General features: G+C 40.9%; 1 protein-coding gene across 1 annotated transcript in view; it reads right to left on the reverse strand.

Moving 5' to 3' along the window:
- Window positions 1–12,644, reverse strand: part of prkci (protein kinase C, iota) — a 32,465-nt gene extending 19,821 nt beyond the window's left edge. The window contains exons 1-2 of the mRNA XM_042429488.1: window positions 12,281–12,644; window positions 589–710 (exon numbers count right to left, since the gene is read on the reverse strand). Coding sequence (XP_042285422.1) covers window positions 589–710; window positions 12,281–12,363 — 205 coding nt within the window. The 5' untranslated portion in view covers window positions 12,364–12,644. The remainder of the gene's footprint in view (window positions 1–588; window positions 711–12,280) is intronic.
- Between the last annotated feature and the right edge of the window lie 310 nt (window positions 12,645–12,954).

The following is a 12,954-nucleotide window of genomic DNA, read 5'->3' on the forward strand; positions in this document are numbered from 1 at the left end:
CATGTATGTGGTTACCATGGAAGAGGGCAGTAGCGGAGACAGACACCTCTGAACGGCGGAGTGCTTCATTATCACCATCAAGCAGCTTTTCTTTCTCAGACAGGCTAATGACTCCAGTGATTGTATGTGGGTGGCTACCAGCAGGAGCTGATCTGAGTCTAATGAGTTTGGGCAGGCTGACCTTATCCTGAGCGGAGTGATCTGACGGCTCCATCTTTCCTATGACACTATTACTGCTGCCTGACTAACTGGCTGACAACAAGGAATTGGGTGGGGGTGGGTGGGTGGCTGGGTGGGTGGGGGGGTGATGTACACTTTCTTGAGTGACAAGAAAAGACTGAGGCTTACAGTCAAGTGACAGGCGGTGTGAACATGTGTTAATGTTAACACATGGAACCGGCAAATGCGGCGAATTCAGCCGGTGGCATCTACGTTTGTTTAATATACTAGATGATGTCATCAACTTGACTTTTGTTTAATAAGACAGGTGGATTTTTGACAAAACACCAGCGTCTCTGGCTGGTCTCCTCCTGAAGTACAGATGGAGAGACACAAAGAGAGGTGATGAGAAGAGCAGAGGAGACGTACCTTCCTCATCGATCCACTTCATGGTGAAGAGCTGGTCGTTGTCCATCGAGCACATGTCTCTCACCTCCCCGTACAGGCCCTCGAACGAGATGGACGGTTCAAAGTGGGTGATCATGATGTCCCTGCAGAGAAGACAAATAAGATTTATATGATAACTTTGGATGCGCTGATCTGATATGCAGGATTGTAATGGAGCTGATTTTATTAATCGTAGTGGGCCATGATTTGATTGATACATTAAATACTTTTTCATTGTCATTTCACAATTCAGTGTTTCCATCATCAGTCACGTTTATTGAGTCAAAACTAAACACCCACTCAGTTTTTAGTCCCACAGCAAACCTTGGCCTCATTTTACCCTTCATAAAAAAAACATTTTACTGACTTCCAGGCAGTGAGGGGTACAGATTTAAAATTTGGGTAAAAGAAAGCACTGGCATCAGATCACTGCTTCGTACTGGCAGATACGCTGAGTTGAGATATCAGAAATGATATCGGGAGAGAAAAAAAGTTGGATCCGTACATCCCTAGGGATTACGTTGCAGGCCAAGTGCAAATAAACAAAAACATATTTACCACCAATTAGTGCAGCACCGTCTGTATTAATGTTAAAGAAACAAATTCAATTAGAAATGTTAAAAAAAAACACACACACACCAACATATCTGAAATGTTACAAGTAGTGAATATTTTTTAATTTATTTATATTAAGATGCATTCCAAAAACACCCAGACATACTAATTAAATATTATTACTACTGCAACAGCTTGATATTTCCATTACTAATTATTCTACAAAATGTGAGAAAACAGTCAAAAATGCAAAACACAAGCCCGAAGTGATCGCTTGTTTGTCCAAAACTTAAAGATATTCAATTTACAATCATATTAAACGGAGAAAGACGCAAATCCACACGTTTTAGAAGCTGGAACCAGAGAATATTTGGTATTTTTATTTGATAATTGACCAACTGATGAACTGACTGGTCATTTCAGCACTTTACATTAAAACCACTGTCTACAACTATTACACCTCCGTCTCTCTTTTAATGATGTGCTCAAAGGAAAACTCCGGAGAACACCAGACCTTTGATTGGAGAGAGCAAAGAGATTTGAGAGAGAGAGAGAGAGTCCTTTTTCCAAAAAGCTGCTGTGTGAGTCACAGTCTTGCAGTCTGTCACATTTGTGTGCGCATTCATCTGTACAGCACAATTGTGGGTGTGAGAAAAAAAAAAAAAAATACTGCAAAAAAGTGAGGGAGGCAGAGAGATGGAGAGTAGAGCTGGGCGCACACCCACACTTTGTTAAATTCAATATTAAATAACATCGTATACAAGGTGTTCCGCTGCAAATCTTACGAGCTCGGCTCCTTACATGCTTGTAAAATAACTTATTTGAAGAGTTGGGTCTCTGAGCGTTGTGTTAAGAAGATAGAATAACTCATCAGAGTTAACTTGAATGCTTAAGTTTTAGACAAATTTGTGCAGACGTGTTCATGACGCCAACCATTCATGAACTCTGGATTGATCCTATTCAGGAATTCAGGCCTGATGGAGAGAGCCACAAACTAAAACCGAATGAGTCACAGGCGAACGTGGTCGTAGTTGTGTTGTACCGCAGCGGTTAAAGCTCACTGTCCACCGCTGCGCTTCATCACTTCCCTGGAAAGCAGTCAGAAAACTTAATGCTCTTATCCGACAAGCACAAGTTCAGCCATCGAGCTTCATACATCATTCCCTGCTTCTTCACACACAAACATAAACACTCGTATGTTATAGTGAGACATGGCATAAAGAGGGTAGTGGTGGGTGACCGGGAGCATCTCTCCCCGTGGATGGGATCATCTGCTCCTCGTCAGTTCGTGGCAGCGTTAGAATTGATGTCTCGCCTAGTCCCAGCCCTCTGGCCAGCCTCGGTGGTGTTTACAACCCAAAGATGGGGGGGGGGGTGGGTGGGTGGTGGAGATGTTACACGCATAAGCTTTTACAGGTCTTCAGGCGACAGTGGTCTGAGCTCAGGCGTCTATATGTGTGGGGACTGGAACGAATGGGAGTGACAGAATGGGCGAAAACAAGGGGAGTACGGCAAGAAGACGGGAGTAAAAAGGCAAGTAAAGACGGGGTAACGTGTAAAAGTCGTCTCACCAGCCAGAAGCAACCTGCAAGGACATAGACCTCTTACACCCTTTACTGCTATTATCAGACATGGATCCAGTTTTTCATTAACTTGAGAGCTTTATAGCAGGATGATAAAAACCAGACACACAAGAGTAAACAACACACACTTTCCAGGACATCTGCTGTACAAGTCCAAGGACAGTGAAGGAGTGTGTAAGGTCAATGTCAGGTCGGTCCTTTCCGGCAGCGAATGAACACAAATAAAACTAGATTGTAATTTCAGTGTTTGCCCTTTATGCTTTCAACAGCGGCGCTGCGAAATGATGAACGCCACTACTGAAATTTCACATGGTACATAATAATCACGACGAACGGAAAAAGCGCGCACTTTCTCTGCTTTGAGCAGCTGACTGGAGCTGGTGGTGAGAGAATGGGAACTGGTATCATGTATGCACACACACAGAGTGGACAGCAGAGCAGAGAGGCCGTGATGGAGACAGTGAACCAGGTGAAGTAAAAGAATTGACGACGACTACGCCCGTTACTGTAAGTGCGATAAAACATTTGCGAGTGAAAAGCCAATAAGTACTTTATCAAATCACCTGTTCAACAAGCATAAACATGTAGAAAAGCGATATTTCTACCAGCTTTGTCCACCGTCTCTCATCCACCGCCGCTATGTTTTACTCAAACCACAACACGCCGGTTAAGCTAATAGCGAAATATTATGAACAAGCTAAAATGAAAGCTGTCTGTATGTAGCCTGACTGTTTAGCTTAGTTTGCCGTATATATTAAAACTAGTCAAATTCTTGTAAACTGCTACTGGCTGAGACGACAGCCCCCACGCCCCCTTACCAGTGGGACCTGCAGGCAACAGCAGAGGGAGGAGGACAGAGGACAGGAGGAATGACTGATGTTTGTGTTCTTCATTCTTTCTAAACTTTACTCAGTATTTTGATGTCAGACATATTATTTATTTTATTGACGTTTTAGATTTGTTTCCAGTGAGATATTATTAAGTTTAAAAAGTGACTTTGCTGAGGTAAACACTACTGTTGCTACTCTAGAAACAATATTTAGTTATATTTAAAATATAAATCAATTCTTATCCTGTTCTGATTAAGGATAACTTCAGGACATAGTGCTTACTTCATCAGTGAGCATATTTATTTCACTTTTCCTCTTGCTAGCTGTACTGCAAAAAACTATGTGTATTGTTTTTTTTATTAATATTGTAATATAATGGTCCAAAATGATGTGAAAATGTATAGTTTTTAGTCAAATAATATCACATTTTTTGGGGGGAGAACCTCCAAACCCCCCCGACTGCGTTGAGGCCTTTCATTTTTTTAACATTTATTACAATGACACTCATCTGGACCTCCAGAGCCCTTCTGGTGTAAAAAGCTCCTGTAAATTAACACACACATGACCCTGTGGACATGGATAAACCTATCAGGAACAGATCTAAGCTATTTTTAAGTCATTCCACTGCAGGTGTGCGTAAATACGGGTCGTGGCGTCATGGGCTCTGCACGCACACAACAGCGCCGCCGCTGAAAAAACATCCTAGGGGAAACACCGGATTTATTGGCTGAAATCTAAGTTTGTCATCAATCTAGGGCATCTAAAGTCGTCATGGCTCATGATAGCGCTGCCTCCTCAGAGGTATTAAATTGTCTGGACTGAAAATCACACATGAAGAATGAATAAAGTGTTCAAGCAAGAATAAAGCGACGCAAAGCTCAGACTGATGCCTCCTCCTCTTCCTCCTCTTCCCACCCTGCCTGTATTTTCTCACCCTCTTCCTCCATCCTGCTGGTGTTAATCATTGCCTGTGAGGTGGGGGAGGTGGGGAGGAGGGGAGGAGAGGAGGAAAAGACTGCGTGCCACCACTCTGGCAACTACACTCCTACAGTCTGATCTCTCCTCTAGGACCAGCATGGCAGCTCCACTTCCTCCTATAAAGCCCTGATAACATCAAAAGATAGAGAGTGTACGACACACATACAAACACACACACACACATTATAGTTCCCACACTGCGTCTATAGAGGATCCAGACAGCGCATTAATGCCAGCAGGTGACTTTAACTGTGTCACGTGTAACTGGACCTGATCTGTGGGTGTTCATTAAACACTGGGCGTCTACACTGTAGTTAAAGTTTAGCCACGTCTCCGGTGCCTTAAACAACATCCTCCGTGACACACATACAAGCTCAGCTAATGGCTACAGCAGTCACAGGAAACTGGAAGAGACTACTAAGTGATAAAAATATGTGAAAAGTAGGGCAGGAAAACGCTTCCACCCATTTATTTATTTTTTTTAATTGTAGGTTTTAGGTTTTTAATTGCAGATAGTGGATCTGAAACGATGAGTGAAGGTTTTTAATCAGCCAAAATGCCAAATATTTGCTGGTTTCAGCTTCTCAAATGTCATCTATAATTTTAAAAAAGGAATATCTTTTGGACTGTTAGTCTGAAAAAAACAAAGACATTTAAATAAAAGATGTCACCTAGGGCTCTCAGAACTTGAGATGGGCATTTTTAACAACTTTTTGATATTTTATACAAAGAATTTATCAAAACATAATCATTCCTTCTTTTGTAATCACAGCACCACCGAAAGTAGGCGCACACATGCATAATGTGTAGACACAAAACTAAATAATGACTGAACGATGAATGAATAAATGAAGTGAACTTAAATGAATTTCCCCATTTGAAAGTATTTCCCCGTTTGGTGGGCTGATTAACAGGCCAGCAATTCTGTAACTTGTCAGAAGACGTCTGTGCTGCTTCTTTTGATCTGGGAAAAATCAATTTTTTAAGCCCATTAATAACTCAACAGTAGCCAATAGATTCATTTTTTAAAGGGACTTGAAAACATGAACAAAAAGTAGGGACCTGTGAGAGACAAAGGAAGCTGATCTGTGGGATTCCTCAGAGTGACTAAGGCAGAAGGATTGCGCAGTGAGCATCTGGGAGCTCATCAGTGGTGAGTAACAGGGAGGAAATGGCATTCCACACAGACCTGGCATTCCTCTGTTGTGTGCCGTCCTACAGTACAGCTAAATTAAAAAGGAGGAAGGGGAGAGAGAGGAGGAGGAGGAGGAGGAGGAGGGGACTGCTGGCCCGTGCCCCTGGCGTCTTAACTGCCGTGAGTAGGACTCTGCAGCCCCATCTGCCCAGCATGAAGCCATTCGTCACTGGTGAGCGCTCAAGCAGGAAGAGAGGTCAGGGTGCCTCTCTGGGCTTCTATGAGCACCTAGGACCATCCATCTCTCTGTCACGGCTGCCACGCATGGGTATGCCCCCCCCCCACCCCACCCCACCCCAAAACACCTTCACACAACCCACGTGCACATGCTCAGAGAACCAGACTCACAGTATGCCAACACGATTCGGAAGAAAAACACACACTGAAACAAATACAGTAATGCTCAAGCAGAAGGTGATGTTACTAAAACAGCCACCTGGACGGAGACACCCAACTCCCTGAAAAAAACAAAAAACAAAACACCCTGACTCTCCCACTCCTCCCACAGTCAGGTCAGGGTGAATGAAACATACTGTCGGATGCTCTGGTCTCCAGGCAACACGGCCCACCTGTGGTGCTGAGCAGGAGGGAGCCTCTCTCCTTGCAGCACAATAGCACCAACCAAACACACTCCCGCCGAGCCCGGGGACAAGGTCACTCGTAACGACAGACAGACACATGAAAGCAACCGCTTGAGCTGCATTACACACTAGGGATGCAGCGATTAACCGATTTCACTATTAACTGCCCTTTAAAATGTCACGGTTTTGTAACCTTACAGGGACATGATGGTTTGTTATTTTTTAATGAAACAACAGTTGTACTATGACGAAAATTAAACAAAACTAGACAAAAAAAGTCCATAGGCCAACCGGCAGACTGCGACAAAACAAACCTGGTGTACCAGTTTAAAATGCTGAAACAACTTCAGGTACGCAAAGTTACACGTGCTGTCACAGAAGATGAGAAGAGTTCTGGCGATAGCTGAGGGACCCAACACTGAAGCGTATCCACCAAAAAAACACCTTAAGTGGTCAGTGTGGGAGCATTTTAGATACATAAAGACTTGACGGGGGGTTGTTCAAGAAGACGGATCTCCAGTTTATAAAACTTGCCAAAGAAAAGTCGCTGCTGAAGGATCCAACACCTCAAACTTAACGCAACATCTTCGAGATCAAACTCCAGCTATACACACACAAGTGAAGGTAATAAACTAGGTAATAACTAAGTTAAAAAAACCATTACTTTAGTGGCACTTAAGGAAACATTGAGTTGGTAGGTAATTAAGTATAAACATGTCACTTACAATCAACAAACTAGCTAAGAGTTGGGCTTTCAGTGCAACGTAAACGAACGGCAACAAAGCAGGAAAAGGAGCATTGCACCGTTTATAAATGAAACAACATGTAATCCCCTCCACGGCTTCAGCGCAACCATTAAAATCCTGTTGCTTCCTTCCATCTGTTTTGAATAAACACTCGGTACGGCAGGTAAATACAGTATGTTAGGAGCAAAAGATTAAGTTAACATTAGGATCTTGTAGCACCAGCACTATATCATGGGCTCTAATTAATTGCATTTCAGTGATTAATAACACCTGCATAAGAGATGTTCTCAATTTTTACTAGAACTGCAAAAAAAACAAAAAAACAATAATGGACGGGATTTTCTCATGCTGCATGTAAAATTAGATTAATTATTAAACTAAATGATTAAAAATGAATTTAAAAAATAGGCATGAATGACAGTTCGTAATAAAAACACTTCAGTTTATTACCTACATTAGTAATATTTTCCCCTGAGGAATCAATAAAGTTCCTCTTAATCTTATATTAATGATAATAATTAAAAATACTAAATATTATAAATCAATTAAAGTCTTTGCAGCAATGTCCAGTTGAAATTCATCTTGGCATTGTTTATTTATTTTCATTTTTCTTATTCATTTTTAGCCTCAATCTGCCTCTGGTACTGCTGCAGTTCAGCACTCTTCAAAACCAAACATGCTCATTGATGATTTTATCAATCTATAGTATTGTGAAATAAATTAATGCATAATGGATTTCTCCCCAGACTATAATCGTACCATCAGAATCTATAATCGTTGCATCGCTATTACACACAACCTTCAGGATGGGTCAACGCCGCAGCACAGACAACACATTACGTGCATGTTAGCGGCAGCTGAGAATCAGTGATATTCAAACCTGTTAGCTGCAATCATGAGTGCAGATGTGTGTTGGTGGATGGGTGGGTGGGAGGTGGATGACTTTGTGGCTCAGTGCTTGAGGGGCTTTCAGAGCTAAAGTAAATGGCAAGACAAGGAACGCTTCCCGTATTTTAAACAAAGCCCAGCCTTGGAGCGGTGATGCAGTGATGGCAGAGTCTTTGAAAAAGAAGAGCAACTCCTTACAAAAAAAAAAAAAAGGAAAATAAGTGAACTGAACTGCTCTGTCGAGCCGGTGTAATCCCAGTTTCCTGCCAAACAACATGCCTTAAACAGGAATCCTGAAGTAGATCTGGCACATAAGAAGCGTTGTGTTAGTCGTCGTTGGCAACTCTTCAAAATAATATTTTTCTGGCCTGACATGGTGACACACTGGCAGTGATATACAGAAATGTTTTTTCTCTAAAATAATGATCTATACACAGCTTAGCTTCTTGTAGGCTATAATTCTGGGCTGTATGTTCACTGTTCCTTTAGAAAGAGGTTGATGAAAACATTTCATAACATCTCTATGACTAGCCGGTAAAGCACTAAAATAAGCTGACTTTTAAACACAGACAGAGGAAAGTGTTCAAAAATTGCTGTCCTAAGCCCACACAAAAATTTTGAAAAAAAACCCTCAGCAACTCATCAAACAGAGAACATGCAAGCACTCTGTTGGAAAATCCTGTTTAGTCTGGGTTAAAAGAGGAAAAGTACTGGCCATTTGTTTTTATGAATTATAGCTGCAATTTAAAGCTTGATCTGTTTTGCTTCTCTGTTTGTCAGCTGTCAAAATTGCCTTGTTGACCTCTTTTAAAACACTTGAAACACACAAAACACTGCAGGATACTAAACAAAACAGATCGTCAAGGGAAAGCTGGTGTAGGCGATACCGTTTATTTTCTTGAAGGAGAGCTATTTAACTATCAAATGTACAAATAGCTTTATTAACTCTAATGTATGCCTACAACGGGATACATGTGCACTGAGCAGCTGTATTATGTAGAAAAAGTATAATTAAAACAATCAGATTTAGTGAAAAAAAAACAAAACACATCCCTATTAATTATACAAGGTTACAGTGAAAGAAATAATAAAAAATAAAAATCATAAATCCTAAATACAAGACAGATTTTAGCTACAAAAGACAGTGAACTATACTTTTGAAGTATTAGTAAGTAGTAGTCTATATACAGCGTTACACAAAAACTACTAAAAATCACTGCACTGTAAACTGGGATTTGCATTGTGTCAACTACACAGTACATTATCAGCATCACTGTCAGTTACTAGTCATGTGGTCAGTGCGTTTGCTCCTCTATTGACCGTCGGTCTGTATGAGAGCAAAATGAAGAGGAGCCAGTGACAGGCTGAGACTGCTACAGGCTGACACCAGTCTGCCGCTGCCTGGCGCTGACCGACAACAGACATGCAAATTGTAAAGAATGGACTCGAGAGAGATGCTGAAAAACAGATAATCTGAGACACTATCACAGAGCAGGAGAGACTGAAAGAGACTGATTTAATTTTGCTAACTGGATGGGTTTTTTTTTTTTTTTAAGGCTTTAAGGAGGTTTTAAAACAAATCACTCCATCAGCTGATTTCATTGATTAACTCTCTGAAACGCAGTAATGGAGCCAATCAGTGAAATCAGCTGCTGTAGTGTTTGGATGATAGAGGAAAGCTGCAGACTCTCAGGCCTTGATGGCAGAGAGTAGAGCTGCAACTAATGATTATTCTCACTATTGATTAATCTGTCAATTATTTCCTTGTTGTTCCTTGTTTCCCAAAGTCCAAGATGACGACCTCAAATGTCTAACAGTCCATGACCCAAATATATTCAGTTTACTGTCATAGAAGGGTAAATAATCCAGAAAATATTCACATTCGAGAAGCTGGAAACAGAAGATTTGCACATTTTTCTTTAAAAAAAAAAAAAAAAGACTAAAAAATGATTATTTCATCATCAAAATAGTTTGCGTAACAGCATAACATGTTGATATCACTTCTTCACCATAAGTGGATACACTCACACACCTACATTTCTTTAGGCTTGTGCACATTTTAATTATAGTGTTTCAGAGGGTTTATTAAAAGTTGTGTTGTTACAATTAATACACAGCGTTTATCCGTCATATCTGGCTGATACCTGATCTGTTAAATTAGGTCAGTACCAATCTAGTTTATCAGTCGAGTGCATTACTAACCCTTCAATCTCCCACTCGTGACCTCCGCAGGGAAACCATAACAACACTGATAACGTCCTAGCTTAATGCACCCGTAATGAGACCATTCCTTCTTTGGCAACATAGCTGACATTCCTCAGCGTCAACCTCATAAATACTTCTGATACTTTGTTCTGTGACATGACACCTAATGATCATAACACATCGCAGTGTTTCTAAGGTGTGTCAAAGAGCTGCTGAGAAATACAACAGGTCCGGTGGAGATGACTTGCACTACACGTTTTTCAAGTCTTGGCTACGCTCCAATCACTGGCTCCATCAAACAGAGACAGTGGGGCAGGGAGTGTCATGGAAACACCTGGGTGATCGATGATTTCCATCACAAATACGAAACGAAAACAGCTGAACTGCCGCTACCAGGATGGAGGAGAATCACAGACTGTCATTTGGTGAAACAAAAACTCAAAGCACTGGCGTCTCCTCATACTTGACAGGATCAGGGATGGAGAGTGCATCGGTTTTGTTGTTTATAATTGATTATTTCCCCTCAAATAGTGTTTCCCATAGCACTTATGGTGAGGCTAGAGCTTAACCAATTAGCTGATTAATCAATTAGAAAATTAATCAGCATTTTTTTTTTCAATAATTGAATAATTTAATGAGGCAAAATGTAAAACATTTGCTAGTCCCAGCTTCTAACTCATTAATTTGTTATGAAAATAATCTGTAGTTACAGATAGGGCTCAGGTTGAATTCAGAAGAAGGTAAACAAATCAACTGGGACACAACACTGTAACTACATTCTGAGAGTTTGTTTAAGTATTGTTAATTGTGATACACAGTTTTGTTGTCACACTTCATAAGTATGTCTGAAATACTTAACAACACCGGCTCAGACTGATCTCAGATTGTCAGATAGTCCAACATGAGGAACATCAACAACACAACTTGGGGTGATAATCCAAGATGCCTTAAAGGACAGGTTCACAACAAGTCCGTCTTAAAACAACAGTCAAGTGTCCATATGAACACTGAAAGAGGTTTTCCTCGCTGTAATCATTCCTCCTGTTCATACTGGCTATTAAAAGATCCCCTTTAAATGGGTTTTCAATTTAAGTGATGGGGGCCAAAATCCACAGTGTGTCCACACAGTCATTTTGTGCAAGAATGCATTTAAAAGTTTATCTGAAGCTTATATGAGGCTTCAGCAGTCTGAGTTAGTCATATAAGGTTGATATCTGCCACATTTACAGTCTTACTGGCATTAAATTCCCTCTCTGTGTTTCCTTGTTGAGCTGCAGTGGAAGTATAGTAACATATAAAGGGACTTTGGCACTGAAAAGACTGTAAAGTTGAAATTTATCTACTTGATTTGACTAATTTGGATGGCTGAAGTTTCATATTAGCTTCAGATAAACTTTTAAATACATTTTAGCACAGAAGGACTGTGGTTTTTGGCCCTAATCACTTACATTGTGAGTGCATTATGAAGGGATCTTTTAATATTCAGTATGAACAGGAGGAATGATTACAACAAGAAAAATCTCTTTCAATGTTTATTTGGGCACCTGGCTGTTGATTTAAGAGAGACTTGAAAAACTGCAAACCCATTCTTAACATGATAGTATCAATTAAGATGTTGTGATTGCGCATTCCTTACAGTCAAGACTGCCAGCAGGAAATGAGTATTAGTCAGTCAATAACAACACAACAGTTTATCTGTTAACTAAATGAAACTGGACCTTTTATCATCTCCCAGTGACACACAGTGGAACTAATAGCAACTATTAGCTCCAAAGCTTGTACAACTGTATCACAGTTTAGCTTTTAAACACGATCGACAGCTAATTCTGACTGATTTTACACCACTTGACAACTTCTCTGTCTAGCTGACACATTTATTAAACAGTGTGAACACGGAGAGCTTTCCTGCGGACCCGCCAACGCGTCTGGACAGTTTCACCTGTCTGACTGCCTTGTCAAGTTTACCTAAAGCTGGGTACCCAACATTAGCAAGCCGTTAGCTGAGCTAGCAACTGTTAGCCTTCTGGTTAGCTACATTTCCGAGTCTAAAACCGACACTAGCGGGCTTATTAACAACATACATGGCACGTTGAGAGAAACAGTGATTTCTTACCCTTTATAATACGCTTTCACCCGGACTTGGTGGGAATTCTCGCCGGGGTGGGACATGGTGCTGTCCCGCAACGTCGGCATCATAAGCTCAGCCGCGGTCAGTCCGACTCACCGATGCTTTCCTTCCTTCCTTCCTTCCTTCCTTCTTCGGCTCTCTAGTTGTGTACCACGCCCAAAATACTCTATTTTTGTAGTCCGTCGACACGGCGACTAAACAACGAGGCAAGTGATACTAAAAATGAAGAAATTACCGCTCTTTGGGCAAACAAAAATAACACGTAAAGTAAAGAAAAACTTGCGGGGTCCGCCAAACAACTCCCTACTGCAAAGGCCTAACGACGGACGAGTCCATTACCGGAATGCTTAGGGTGGCGCATAACTTAGCATCAAACAGACATGTATAAATGTATTACGGTAAAATATTAATATTCACCGTTTCATGCATTTTTATAATTCGTATAAAACAGGATACCATTGATAAAATCTACAAAAAGTTAAATATATCCTTTGTTTAAATTCCGACTGTACCAACTCCAGCTTTTCGTGTGGGTAAAGTGCTGCATTCAGTTTCACAAACCTGAGCTCGGACATTGTAAAACCCCTGAAGATATGTTGTGCATTCAAGTGCTTTGGTTCGGAAGTAATAACAAACCTGGCCAGTAACAGAAGCAAAAA

The sequence above is a fragment of the Thunnus maccoyii genome, chromosome 12, assembly GCF_910596095.1.
Source record: "Thunnus maccoyii chromosome 12, fThuMac1.1, whole genome shotgun sequence".
Classification (NCBI taxonomy): Eukaryota; Metazoa; Chordata; class Actinopteri; order Scombriformes; family Scombridae; genus Thunnus; species Thunnus maccoyii.